Source organism: Molossus molossus, unplaced genomic scaffold, assembly GCF_014108415.1.
Source record: "Molossus molossus isolate mMolMol1 unplaced genomic scaffold, mMolMol1.p scaffold_m16_p_6, whole genome shotgun sequence".
Lineage (NCBI taxonomy): Eukaryota > Metazoa > Chordata > Mammalia > Chiroptera > Molossidae > Molossus > Molossus molossus.
This window is the reverse complement of record NW_023425399.1, coordinates 26,810,142-26,824,878: the sequence shown is the minus strand read 5'-3', so window position 1 is coordinate 26,824,878 and position 14,737 is coordinate 26,810,142. Positions and strand designations below refer to the sequence as shown.

The following is a 14,737-nucleotide window of genomic DNA, read 5'->3' as shown; positions in this document are numbered from 1 at the left end:
GGAGGGACTGACTAATCAGTCTCCTAGAAACATTTGAACTCATGGGTAGTGGGGGGTGAGGGGATATCTAGCAAAGTTTTGCCCTTAAAGTAGCAACTAAAAATCTGTACTCCTTTTGGACACAGGTAGAAGATAATGAAGTAAAATTGTCTGAGAAAACCCAGCAAGCAGTGAAGGTAAGTATCCTTCTTACTCTTTTTTTATTAATCCTCACTCAAGGTTATTTTTCTATTGATTTTTAGATAGAGTGTAAGGGAGGGAGAGAGGGAGGGAGAGAGGAGGAGAGAGAGAGAGAGAGAGAGAGAGAGAGAGAGAGAGAGAAAGAGAGAGAGAAACATCAATGTGAGAGAGACACATGGATTGGTTGCCTCCCACATCCCCAACCAGGGCCAGGGATTTAACCTGCAACCCAGGTCATGTGCCCTTGACCGAGAATCAAACCCATGAATGACCCTTTGGTCTGCAGGCCGATGCTCTAACCGCTGAGCCTAACCGGCAAGAGTGCCTTCTTCTTAATGTGGACACTGTATCAAAATAAAATGTAAATAGTTTATATAAAGATCACTTAAAATGTCTCATTTTAGGGCTAATCTAAAGGATCTGTATATCTTTGTCTCAATTCCTGTTTGCATTCTTCCCCTTCCCAGCAGAACCCTAGAAATAACCATTTATGGGGTACACAATTGGAAGGATTCTTTTTGCCATTTAGACCTTGCCGTGTGTGTGTTTGTTTGTTTTTAATCTCCCAGTACTATTAAAAGCAGATCTCAGATTGGCCTAGACATACAGAGCTGAGAGGTCAAAGCTTTAGGCTAGGAAGAGCTGCCTCCAGCAGATAGAAATCCACTGGAACATGAACAGGCATTGCAAGCTTTGGTGCCTGGACTCAGAGAGGACCCTATATTCTTTTTCTCAGTACAGTCAAAGGATTCCAGTAACATGATAAAGATCCCGGCAATGCCAAAGATGGTGGAAGAAGTTGGGTATATCTGAGGATGACTCGGCAGCTTTTGTAGAGAAACTTGGGCAAGAGTTTTGATTCTGTGAATGTTTATGCTGTGAATCACCTGTTCTTTGTGTTTGTTTGTTTTAAAGGGAGATGAGTGTTTCCTGGGCACTTTTCTAACAGGAGGAGAAGGAGCGTATATTTGTTCCAGCAATGCACAGCCCTGGCCTGAGGAAGGTGAGCTATATGTCTTGGACCTTCTTTTGCAGGTATTGGCATGGATGTTGTGATTAATAATACATCTGATACTGGAAAAGATTTGTTGGTGTAGAAGTGTTTTCTTACTGCTCTTCTCCTTTGCTTCACCCATTTTACAGATAAAGAAACTTGTGCTAGGAAGGGCTGGCCCCAGAACTGTGCCTGGTCCTCTTGTTGCTGGCTGAGGACTACTCTCAGAATGGGCTGTAGCAGCAACATGTCCAGAAAGAGAATCTGTAGACCTAAACAAAATCTGGATGAGTTTTCTATTGCTGTGTAACAAACTACCACAATTTAACAGCTTAAAACAACACATTTATTATCCCACAGTTCTACAGGTCAGAAGTCCAGGCAGACTTGGCTAGATTCACGTTTAGGGTCTCAAGGCATCAGCCAGACTAGGCTCTTATCTGAAGGTTCTGGGGAAGAACCTGCGCCCGGGCTCATCAAGGTTACTGGCAGAAGCCAGTTCCTTTGGCTTGTAGGACTGAGGTCATTTTATTGTTGACTATGAGCCAGGACCACTCTCAGCTTCTTCTCCCTGTTGTCCTCACCCTGTGACATTCAGCAATAGAGAACCTCCCTTGCATTGTTGAATATCTCTTATACTTTCACCTCTCTGAATTCCTCTTCTGCTATCAGCCAGAGAAAACTCTGCTTATATATAAAGGACTCTTGTGATTAGAGGAGGCCCATTCAGATAATCTCTCTTTTGCCCTCAAATGTCTTCCTTAACACAGTCTGCCCTCTGGCTCCTGAAATTCATGTCTCTGCCACATGGAAAATACAGTCACCCCCTCCTAAGGAAGGCCTCATCCCATTATGGTAACAGTTCAAAGTCCTAAATCTCATCAGCTCAAAAATTTAAAATCTCATTATCAAGATTATCTAAATCAGGTATAGCTAGATGAGGCTCTGTAGTATAAACCATTGAGTACCACCCCTGAACACAGTTCCTCTCCATCTGTGGACTTGTGAAACTAAAGAGATAAATTAATCTGCCCCAGCCCTCCCAACACACTAGATGGCATAGGACAATAGTTATAGATATTCTGATTTAAAAAGGAGAGAAATTGAAGATAAAAAGGAGTCAGCAGCCCAAGGCAGCTTTGAAATCCAGCTAGACAAACTGCATTTCCTGGATTAGTTTTCAAGGACTGGGAATAGTCCTCCAGGACATTTCCCTCCACCCTCTGGGCTCTTGGGTCCACTTCTAAACTCTTAGTTTTGCACTCTGGGCTAGTGGCTACACCTCTGTCATCCTTCCTTTTTCATGAAGATGACACTTTGTAGCTGAGTAGTTTGATGAGCCTGCTTCTTACCAGTAGAATTTTAGTGATCTGTCTCATTTCATATTCTCTCTCTACCTTTCAGTCCAAGCTGGCAGTATTTCTGCTTACATAAAATTCTCAAGAACTTTGTTCATCTTTCACGGATTTCATGAGGATTCATGCTCCTTTTTGGTTTCCTCAAAGTAACATTTTTTAATAAGTTCTTCCTTTCCCTGTTAGATACAGCTATTTTGTGGAGGAAGAGTTGTGATTTACTCCACAAATTCTCAGTCTCTACTAAGAAAATCCCCTTTCTGGGTAATTTGTTCTTCAGAATAGTTCAGTCCGGTGTCAGATTCCTTTCCCTGTCCTCAGATTTCTGATTCAGCTCCTGCTCCAGCATTCACATCGAAGACAACGCACGAGGAGTTCTGGTTCTCTGCGAAACGCTGGGATAGTGAGGAATAGCATGTGTTACTGTGCATTCTGCCTCTCCGACCATGGAGAGTCCAGGGACGTTAGTTGAGGGCAGGGAGTGTGTGACAGCACTGTGTTAAAGGCAGGTTGTGGATACAACACAGAGGTGTTTGTGCTTTGTCATAGTTGAGCCAATGATAATATTTAGGAGGATATTTTCCAAATTAGTTTGTACCTTCTTAGTGAAGCGGACAACGAATGGGTCCAGGCTGCCTGTCACTACTTGAACCAGATAAGCAGAGACAAGATTGAATCATATATGAGTGTTTATTTCAATATTGCCGGCAGTATGGGAGAGCAGTGGGTCTCCCTGAAAAATCTGCTCTAAAACCTCTGGCTGGTGTGGCTCAGTGGTTGGAGCATTGGTCTTGGACCAATGGGTCACAGGTTCAATTCCCGATCAAAGGCAAGTACCCGGGTTGCAGGTTCGATCCCCAGCCCAGGTTGGGGGTGCATACGGAAGACAACCGATGGATGTGTCTCTCTCACATGGATATTTCTCCTTCTCTCTCTCTCTCTCCTCCCTCCTTCCCTTCCACTCTCTATCTCTAAAAAACAAAAACAAAAAAAACCCCGGGTTGGTTATACTGGATAGCTATGTGGGGAAGGGCAGGTAGGCAAAGGTATAACAGTGGGTAAAACAGTTACAAATTACGAGCATGGGGAAGTAATGTGGGCCAGGGGCTACACAGGGTTGTAGGGTTGCCTCTGGTGCACCGCCTCCAGGACTCCAATGTTGTTAGTCTTTCCATGATGAGGGGGCAGTTCTCAGGTAAAAAGAATGGGTCGCATCGAGGTTAACTCCCAGGTCCCAGGGCATACAATTTCCAGCCAGGTCAGAATGGGCTTTCTTTAATCAGAACAAAGCAATCATGATTAACAGAGCAAGGATGATTAACATTTCTTGTAACTGTGGCTAGTACCCCACTATGATTAGTTCTCTATTATTCTATTATTCTCTCCTGCCCCTTTCATTAGCAAAGGGCTTTATTACAAAAATAATCTTACATTGTATTGAGTTATCCAGCAAGATTCAGTGTATCCTGAGGTCTCTACACAAGAATAAAGGGCTCAGCCCTGGCCGGTTTGGCTCAGCGGTTAGAGCAGTGGCCTGCAGACCAAAGAGTTGCTTGTTTGATTCTGGTCAAGGGCATGTACCACAGTTGCTCTTTGATCCCTGGCCCTGGTTGGGGTCATGCTGGAGGCAACCAATCAGTGTGTCTCTCTCACATGGATGTTTCTCTCTCTCTCCCTCCCTCCCACTTTATCTGAAAATCAATGGGAAAATATCCTCAGGTGAGGATTAAAAAAATAAAGGGCACAGCCAGGGGTTTCTGGGGCCTTATTTATAACACTTTCTTGAGAGCTTAGATTTTCCAGCTTTCTTAATTCCTGAGGGAAATGTAGTTTAAATTAGGAGATGATTTCATGAGGAGGAAAATTCAGTAGGAGCAGAGAATTTAAACAGGAGTCTCTTCTGCCTGTGTGTTAACGTTTCACCATTTCAGGATTCAGGTCAGTGTTGTGAGGCTTGAAGTTTATACCAGTTGAGGACTCTCTTAAGGGAAAATAACAAAATGGTAGAGGTTCTTCTCAGGGTCTTAGAAGGGGGCTGAGACAGGTGAGGGGTCCTGAAGCTTAAGTTTCATTAATGTCTTGGCAAATCTGCCTCTGCCTGAGACTGTGATGGGTTTGAAATGTATCTGTTCCTATCTTCTGAAGGCACTGAAAAGGCTCTTCAGCGTGCATTATCTTGATTGATCTTTATATCCTGAGCACTGAAGAAGGTGAAAACTTGGCTGAGGTCTATAGTGCAAGTTAATGGTAGCATCTGGAGTGTAGTCTAGGTTGAGTCCCTTCCGTTGACATGCTTCCAGCTCTGGAACCTTTTCCCTTCCGCGGTTAGTGACTTCTGCCATCACTGCATTGAAATCTCTGGCTGCTTGCCTTCCCTTTTCAGCCATCTTGGACCCTGTGGAGCCTGCTGGGAACAGGTTCCTACAAGGACTAATATGTCTGGAAGGCTGTGGTCCAAGGCCATTTTTGCCGGTTATAAGTGGGGTCTCCGGAACCAGAGGGAGCACACAGCTCTTCTTAAAATTGAAGGTGTTTATGTTCGAGATGAAACTGAATTCTATCTGGGCAAGAGGTGTGCTTATGTGTACAAAGCAAAGAACAACACAGTGACTCCTGGTGGCAAACCAAACAAAACCAGAGTAATCTGGGGAAAGGTAACTCATGCTCATGGAAATAGACGCATGGTTCATGCTAAATTCCGAAGCAACCTTCCCGTTAAGGCCATTGGACACAGAATTCATGTAATGCTGTACCTCTCAAGGATTTAAATTTATGGAAAAGTAAATAAAATGGATTTGTTCTCTTGTGTTTTTGTTAAGGAAAAAAAAAAAGGAAGAAAGAAATCTCTGGCTAGTTGTATGTTGACCTTCCCTGAATGTTTGCCACTTTGATTGCTGTAGTTTTGACATCCCTAGTATAGACTTTTCTGTGCTTTGCTGAAATGAAGTCAGCATTTCCAGAAGGCCTGCCCTTCTCCCTCATAAGACCACAGAACTGGAGGGGAGGTCATGTGAATAGCCCCATACTAACCACAGATGTCCACTGTTCTTACCAAGCTTCGGTAGAATTTCTCAGATAATGCTTCTTAGTTTTGTTGTACAACTTTGATCCATTTTCTAGTCCTTAAATAGTTGTCCAGTTCTGTTGTTGCTTCCTAGGGAGAGGATTTGCCCAAGTCCTCACAGCCATTTCAAATGTCCAACCCCTTGGGACATTTAAAAGATATTTTCACTTGGTAAGGGATTCTAGGTTAGCAGTTTCTTTCTTTCTGTGCTTTATTTTTATTTTTAAAAGTTTTTTTTTTTTCTTTATTGATTTGAGAGAGAGAGAGGAAGGGAGAGGGAGAGGGAGATAGAAACATCGATGAGAGAGAACAATCGATTGGTCGCCTCCTGCATGCCCCCCACTAAGGATTGGGCCCACAACCTGGGCATGTGCCCTGACCAGGAATCGAACTGGCGACCTCTTGGTGCATGGGTCGATGCGCAGTCACTGAACCACGCCAGCCAGGCTCTTTCTGTGCTTTAAAGATGTTGTTTCACTCTGTCTTCTTGGTTGAATTGTTTCTGAGCAGAAATCTACCATCCCTATATTTGTTCCTTTTTGCATGAGCTTTTTTTTACTCTACATTTTCTTTCTTTCTATCAGATTTTAAGCAATTTGAGTTTAATGTGGTGCAGTTTTGGTTTGGTTTTCTTTACATTGCTTGTGCTTGGGATTCATTTAGCTTCTTGATTGATAGATTTATAGTTTTCTCAAATTTGGAATTGTTTTTAGTTTTTCTTTTTCTTTTCTTTTTTTTTTTTATCCTCACCCGAGGACATTTTTTCATTTTTTGTTCAGATAGCATGGGAGGGAGGGAGAGAGAGAGAGAAACATCAACGTGAAAGGAACACATTGAGTGGCTGCCACCCACACAACCCAACCAGGGCTGGGGACAAACTGCAACTGAGGTACATGCCCTTAACGGGAACCAAACCCAGGTCTCTCTGGACCGCAGGCCAATGCTCTAACTGCTGAGCCAAACCAGCCAGGGCTAGTTTTTCTTTTTCAGTCATTTTTCTCTTTGTGTTTTATTGTGCATAGTTCCTGTTTTTATGTATTTTAATATATTGGCCACCTCCATTATTGTTATGTTTGTTAAGAGTGCTAGATGGTGAGCAAAGTTCAACAAAAGACCAGGAAAGAAATTGAACTAGAACCCCGGCTGGTTTGACTCAGCGGTTAGAACGTCGGCTTGTGGACCAAAGAGTCTTACGTTTGATTCTGGTTAAGGGCATGTACCTGGGTTGTGATTCGGTCCCCAGCTCTGGTTAGGGTTGTGAGGGAGGCAACCAGTCGCTGTGTCTCTCTCACATCAATATTTCTCTCTCTCCCTCCCTCCCACTCTATCTGAAAATAAATGGAAGAATATCCTTGTGAAGATTAAAAAAAAAAAAGAAATTGAACTAGAGAAATTTAATACAGTGCTCATAGGTCCTAGAGGAAGTACACGGCATGCCTTGAGTGGGCCACACAGGGAGGGCAAGACAGGGTGCAGGCAGAGAGAGAGGCAGGACCTCGGGCACTCGCCTTTATTTTTTATTTATTTGTTAATCCTCACCTGAGGATATTTTTCATTAATTTTTAGATCTAGTGGAAGGGAGGGAGGGAGGGGAGAAGAGAGAAAAACATCGATGTGAGAGAGACACTTTGATTGGTTTCCTCCTGCACAACCCCGACCAGGACCAGGAATCGAACCCGAAACCCTTCGGTTCAAAGGCCAATGCTCCAACCACTGAGCCAAACCAGCCAGGGCTACATGCCTTTATTAGGGTCCATGGGTAGAGTGCTTTGGGATTCCCAGGCTAAGGCCATATTTGTCAACTCAAATGAAAAAGAGTGGGTTTTTAGTAAGCTCCACAGGGGTCTTATCTAGGGATCCAGAGGAGGAGGTGCTAGGAGGGAGGGAGACTTTTGATCACTAGAGCTGGTGGGGAAGTCATATTAGGAACTTACATTTGTTTGTGACTTTACAGGCTATTATCTAGGGCATGCACTTACATAAGGGCCCTGTAGGCCACTTAGCTGAACAAAATGGGTGCTGAGGTAGCAGCACTGTGTAGTTTAGCTAAACTCTCAACAGTTGACTGATGTCACTTACCTCATCCAGTGTATTTTTCTTTTTAATTTTTTTCCTTATTGATATTAGAGAGAGAGGACAGGAGAGGGAGAGATAGAAACATAGTTGAGAGAGAACGTCAGTTGGCTGCCTCCTGCATGCCCCCCACTAGGGATCGGGCCCACAACCTGGGCATGTGTCCTGACTGGGAATCCAACCAGGGACCTCTTGGTGTATGCATTCATGCTCAACCACACCAGATAGGCCAGTGTATTTTTCTTTTCAAACATTGTATTTTTTTTATCTCTGGAAGTATGATTTAGATATTTTTTTACATCTTTTATGTCTCAAGTTAACATGGTTCAATCTGCCCTAGCCGGTTTGGCTCAGCGGTTAGAATGTCGGCCTGCGGTCCAGAGAGACCCGGGTTCGGTTCCTGCTAAGGGCATGTACCTCGGTTGCAGTTTGTCCCCGGCCCTGGTTGGGTCGTGCGGGTGGCAGCCACTCGATGTGTCCCTTTCACATCGATGTTTCTCTCTCTCTCTCCTTCTCCCACTCTATCTGAACAAAAAATGGAAAAATGTCCCCGGGTGAGGACAAAAAAACAAAACAAAACATGGTTCAATCTTCTAGCTTCTTGAAAATATGTGATGCAGTTAAAATAATTGTTTTAACCCTGGGCGATTTGGCTCAGCGGTTAGAGCGTCGGCCCGCGGACCAGAGAGTCCCAGGTTCGGTTCCCGCTAAGGGCACGTACCATGGTTGCAGTTTGTCCCAGACCCTGGTTGGAGTTGTGTGGGTGGCAGCCACTCGATATGTCTCTCTCACATAGATGTTTCTATCTTTCTCCCACCCCCCCCACTCCCCACCCCCCCACCCCCGCTTTCTCTGAAGATAAATGCAAAAAATGTCCTCAGGTGAGGATTAAAAAAACAAAACAAACAAACAAAAAATAATTGTTTTAATATATTTTACTTCTAGTTCTGTCATCTGGGCCATGCTTTTAAGCTTTGTTAGGTAGAAATCAAAGCAGCGATTCATTTAGGGCTAAATTTACACCACTACTGAAGCAAAATCCTTCTGAGTATTCTACCTGATGTCCCTGTGAAGTAAGGTTTTCCACTGTGGCTGGTGGGGATGGGCAGAAAGTCCAGTGCAAGGTGTGGGTTGCTTAACATTCATTGTTTCGCATAGCGATATGGTTTTTCCAGACCATTTGTTGCAAAGACTCCTTTCTCGTTGGAGTTGCCTTTGCACCTTTGTTAAATGTCACTTGACCATATATTTACTAATACTCCAGGCCTCAGTGGATGGTTGACAGGCAGCTCCTTCATTCTCCCTGTAGCACTCTAGAGATTTTAAGAGTGTTTTCTTCCATTGGCCAGAGATTGTTCAGCAGTGAGGAACAAGAGTCTAGTTCCATTGACACATGGGGCAGTTGATTCATCCTGAGAACTGTGGTGGCCAAGATGAGTGTCACCTTCATGCAATAGGAAGACCCAGGGAGTGGTCGTCCACTATCTGCTGCCCTCATTCTGTACCCTCTCATATGTTCCCTTGTGCCCATATTAAGCTGTTGAGGAATACTTTAAAAGAGAGAGTTCTGCTTGGCCGGTGTGGCTCAGTGGATTGAGCATCGCCCCATGGACTGAGAGGTCCCGATCCGATTTCTGGTCAGGGCACATGCCCGGGTTTCAGGCTCATTCCCCAGTGGAGCATGCAGGAGGCAGCTGATCGATGTTTCTCTCTCTTTAAAAAATCAATAAAAACATATTTAAAAAAGAAAATTCTTTGCAGTTCCGAACATGAGGTGGGAACAGTGGGTTTACAATTGTGAGTACACGAAACCATTTATTCTCATATTATTTATTTATTGTGTTATTTTCCTTATGAACAACTATAAACCTACTTTTTCCCACCCCTGGACAGCTGCCTATTACTGTACCTATAGCCTGGATAATTTAGGAACAGGATGTTGAGGAAAGTTAGCAAGTCACAGAAGGACAGGCATTGGGTTTTGTTGTTTTGGTTCTTTTTTTTAACCATGTGTGCATATTCTACACACTCTAACACACACAATGAATGAAAATTAGTCATTACATCGTAATATTTTCCTAGCAGTGATAAATATTCCCTCTTTAAACAGGTTGGAACGTAAAAGGATTTTTATTTGTTTTTTTGTTTGTTTGTTTTTTAATCCTCACCCGAGGATATTTTTCTATTTATTTTCAGATAGAGTGGGAGGGAGAGAGAGAGAGAGAGAAACATCAATGTGAGAGGGACACATCGACTGGCTGCCTCCCACACGACCCTGACCAAGGCCGGGGACAAACCACAACCAAAATATATACCCTTGACTGGAACTGAACCCGCAACTCATTGGTCTGCGGGCTGACGCTCTAACTGCTGAGCCAAACCGGTCAGGGCAAAGGATTTTTATTTGTACAGTCAGTTGTCTGAGGAGGAAAAGCCAAATTTTTCATTGACATTTGGTCTTTTTTTGCCCTGAGGGCTTCTCTTTCTCCTATGTGCTCCTGGGAGTGCAGAAGTCAATCAGAGACAGAAAGAACCATGCTGCAGTCCCCTGCTGCGTTTGGGTAGTGAGGGGAGCAGACTCACAGAATGGAGAAGGGTGACAGAGCCCATCCACTAAGGGACCAGGGATGAGCCAAGGAGCCAGGAAGATCTCATCAGGAGTTGGCTACTCTGGTCACTGATGTCCCTTCAGACCGTAGTCTGACAGTCATGAATCCAGAGCAGATACCAGAAGTGTCATTAGAAAAAATGGATTAGGCTCTAAGAGGCCAACCAGGGCACTGGCACTGGGCCACCCATTGAGTCACTTCATTTATCTCATGTGTGTTCTGAGAAAAATGACAGTTACGGCTCCCGGAGTCAGAGGGGTAGCTACACCAGTACTAAAACCAGTTCTTGTTCACAGAGTCTGTGCCCTGGGCCAGGAGCCAGAGTGAGTGCTTTTTCAGCACTACCTTGTGAATTTCTGTCTTCCTCTTTACTGTTTTGTTTTGAGGCTTCAGTGTCTAGACTCTAGAGGGAGAAGACAGTGCTGGAGATAACCTAACTGATCTACCTCTCTCCCTGTCTTTCCAGTGAGTACTTGGAATGTGCAAAGTCTTGGATCTGTGTTCTTTTCTGGAAGCTTTGGGAGGGTTTTGAGGTTTGTCCAGGAGTAAAGGGTGCTGGACTTGTTTCTGAGAAACTTCACATTATAGGTGGAGGGTAAGCCTAGGATCTGGAAGGGTGCGGATACTAAGTAGTAAGTAGGGGAGCAGTTTCTCCTTCCTGATAACCTGTTGACCCTCTTTTCTCTGTAAACAGTAGGTAGAGTCATCTTGTGGCTGGGATTGATGAGGGTGTGGTGTTCGGAGAATGTTGAAGGTCTTGGCTGGGTCCTGGGAGAGTTGGTGGAAGGGTTTGGCAGACAGCAGTGGATGGACTGCTGAGCAGCACCACACGCTTTTTGACGTTGAGGAAGCAGAGAAGGTCCATGGTCAGATTAGCCACACGTGGGCTTTGGAAAGAACAAAAGTGAAGGGCAATGGGGTGAGAGAACCAAAGGGGCCCAGCATGGTACAGTGCCTTGGCATCAGACAAAACGTACCTGGCTCCACCATCCAAGTAGTTCTGTGACTTTTGGGGGAATCTCTCTAAACTTGAGAATACTTTTTCTTATAATTGTTGTGTATAGGAAAACTATAATGCATATGACATGCTTGATGCATAGTAAAGTAAAATTCCTTCCCCTGAAAAAACAGAGATTAAAAGTAGATCCTGTCCAGAGGATCTGTCTTGGATGTGGATGAGAGAAAACTCAGAAATTTCTAAGCAATAGAGAAAAATAGGAGGACTAGAGGCTTTGGAGGCTCAGTAACATCAGAGGATGAGATTTTAGAAGTGAGGTAGCTGAAAGGACAATGGAATCTAACATCAGAGAGTAGGTTATAGAGCTGAAGATTCCAGAGGTTGGACATCCTGGGTGCTGCTTTAGTGTTGTGGAGTTGGGGTTGAGGAACAGTGAGGCAAGACTGTTGTGGGCCATCCCCTGACCTCAGAGGGGCGGGAGTGTTGGCCTTGGAAGAGAAAAGCATGAGCACATTCAGCAGCTGTTGGAAATGTTGGGGAATGATGAGGAGGGCAGTAGATGTGAGCAGTGAAGGAAAGGAGGGGCTGTGTCTCTAGGGAATGAAAGTATTGTGCCAGCTTGGAGGGGAATGGTCTGGGAACAGTAGTGGAACCTTGGCATTGGTACAGGATGAGGCTGGAGCATGAGTAGCCGTTACTCAAGAGGGCCCTAGGGCAAGGCTTTGTGCAAAGGAAGCCAGGTTTTACTTAGAGGTGGGAGGCTTGCAGAGCTTGAATCTGGATGCCTTAGTGGGCTAGCCAGCTAGTTGCTGGCTGCTACTGCTATAGATGGTAAGGTTGGCATTAATTCTGACTGATCATCTAGTTCTTTCATTGATATATACACTCTAAACCTTCCTCTTTTACCTAAAAACTGCCTCCATCTTCTCCACTTCTCCCCATTCCATTAACATGCATACACATGCACACACACTCACCAGGCCTCTCTCCGCTCCTAGAAACCCCACCTCCTCAGGATGCCTTCAGAACTGGAAGTCTCCAAAATTCCTCACGTTGGCCTTTGCTCTTCTTGACATTATAACCTCCAGAGCTTTGGGGCTACCTTCGTAGAGCTACAGCTCAAGGAATCAGTAAGATAAGATGTAAATGACATTGTTCCCAAGCCTGTGTCTTGAGCTCCAAGAAGTACTTTCTCTTTTCTATATATGTGAAAACAGGGAAAGAAAGGCTTATAGGAACAGAAAGGATCCAGCTTGAACCAGCTCCAGAAAACAACTTCACCCAGGGGTCTTATTGGTGTTCTGGGTGCTTCACTTGGGTCTCCAAAGCAAGCCCAGGCCCAGCCTTAACCCTCGTCACCTTTGCTATCCATCTTTCTGTGGTCTCTTCCTAGGGCTCATACTGAGCTATTCTGAATGACCTTGGCCATCCCAGCAACAGCAGCTCTTCTTAGACCTGAATGCTTGCCCTGAGGAACCCATATCCAATGTCCATATCCCACCCATTTTGCTTTTGTGAACTGCAGAACAGCAGGTCTCCAGTGTCTGTGCAACCCAGTTATTGCCTAACTCAGATAGTCCTTTGCTGGAAACAGACCTTTATGCCCCCTTCACTAATCCTTCAGCTGAGACCCTAGTGCTCCTTCTTGGGCCTTAAGTGAGGGATATGGTCTCTTTAGAGCTGAGCCAGCTTCTGCCAAAATAGGAGAAAGGGGCACCTATAAACTCAGTAATGGAGCAGACATACTGAGTCTTTTTTAGTGTTTTCCTGGAAGGCACCCATACGTGAATGTGAATTTTGCCTCTCCTCATTAGCTGATAATTTGTTTCTTCTAATTCTTACGCAGTGATTGTGTCTGATACCTCATTTCTCTCCGAGGCTCTAGGAGGGTACATTGGCTTCTCCAAAGCACAGGGCTCAGAATCAAAAGCATGTAACTGAAGGGCTATAGATACTGTTCTCTAGTTACCACTCTGGTACCTACAAGAAGGTCATTGGAATCTGGCCCCCAGGATCCAGCCCTCCAGCTCTGACCAGCTCTGTTTTCCTTCCAGGGAAAGTGTATTTCTTCTCTAGTGGCCTTCTGTTTTCTCACCGTCATCACGGAAGTATCATCATTTCCAAGAATCATATGAATTCCATTTCGTTCTATGATGGGGTAGGTGTTTTACCAGTCTATGGCTTTGGTGTTCAGCAAGATACTCACTTCTGAGGGAAAAAAGCAAATAACTCCCTGTCCTTGCTCTACCACCGTGGGGCAGGATGTCAAAAATCAGCACTGCCTTTAAGACAGGCAGGCAGGGAGACCATTGAGAGGCCTGCCCACTCTCAGGTCCCTAAGCCTCATCAACCTTGCTGCTCTGTAAAGGGCTTAGCTAAAGAGGGCTTCTCGGTCAGGAGGGCCAGCAGCTACCCATGGGTAATTAACTCATCCCAAAAAGGATCAGAAAGTAGGCTGCAGAAGGCCTCCAATGGCCCCTACCAGATGTCCTCCTGCCCAGGAACACAAAGTTCACCCACTTAAAATCTGGAAAGAAGCTGTCTCCTGTGACATTGATGGGGTTCCACTTACCCATTAGCATGGGAAAGAATTATAAGTGAGGCAGAGAGGAAGAAAAATGGCTAACCTTCCCCATGAGGACTTAGCCCAACCCTAACATGCGCCAGACTTAACCTCCAGCAGTGTGAAAGTTCCACCCCCAGAACCATCCTTTACCTTCACCAGTCGGCATCAGTACTTCCCCTTTCCCTTGGGAAAAGAGGGTAGTGATGAGTTTCCTTTAACCCATACCACCCGACCAGAGCACGGCTTGTCTCTCCATGTAACACTCAGACCTCAGCCTCAAAACCAGCTTGTTTGGGAGCCAGGACAGAGGTTAGGTGAGGTGGTTTCATCAGATGGTCAGAAAATGAATTCTGTGAGCAATTCTTGAAAGAATTCTTTCTCCCACTTAGAACCTCCTGCCTTAAAGGCTATTAAAAAAGGCAGGCAGACCATTAAGACAGAATGGATGACACTATAGATGAAAGGTTTGATATTAGGGTAAAGAGTCTTCCAACATCAGGGGAGAAAGGAGGAATCATTTAAGTGCTGGGACTGTAAGTTAGCTAATTTGGGGAGAAAATGGAGTCTTACTTAATATCAAAAATCAAACTAAACTTCTGATGGAGTGCACTGAAATATTTTAAAAATTTACAAGTAAAAAAAAGAATATAAAAATGAATATTTATTAAACCTCTAGCGACAGGAAGGCTTTCTTGCTTAGAAACTTTCTTAGAGCCCTGCGTGGATAGTTCAGTTGGTTAGAGCATTGTCCCAGTATGCCAAGGCTGTGAGTTCGGTCTCCATTTAGGGAACATACAAGAAGCAACCAATGGATAGATAAGTGGAACAACAAATCCATGTTTCTCTCTCCCTTCTTCTCTCTTCAATAAATTTTTTTTAAAATTTTTAAAGAAACTTGCCCTGGCCGGCTTGGCTCAGCGGTTAGAGCGTCGGCCTGC

At 44.5% G+C, this 14,737-nt stretch overlaps 2 protein-coding genes across 2 annotated transcripts in view; both read left to right on the top strand.

The window, feature by feature from the left end:
* The window catches only part of CUNH20orf194 (chromosome unknown C20orf194 homolog), a 121,456-nt gene that overhangs the window by 56,926 nt on the left and 49,793 nt on the right, over nucleotides 1-14,737 (top strand). The window contains exons 18-20 of the mRNA XM_036245658.1: nucleotides 126-176; nucleotides 1,096-1,183; nucleotides 13,288-13,391. Of these exons, the coding sequence (XP_036101551.1) occupies nucleotides 126-176; nucleotides 1,096-1,183; nucleotides 13,288-13,391 (243 nt within the window). The remainder of the gene's footprint in view (nucleotides 1-125; nucleotides 177-1,095; nucleotides 1,184-13,287; nucleotides 13,392-14,737) is intronic.
* On the top strand, nucleotides 4,965-5,297 carry LOC118619014 (60S ribosomal protein L35a-like). Its single transcript, XM_036245657.1, has one exon. It carries the CDS (start codon nucleotides 4,965-4,967, stop codon nucleotides 5,295-5,297), a length of 333 nt encoding a protein of 110 aa, XP_036101550.1.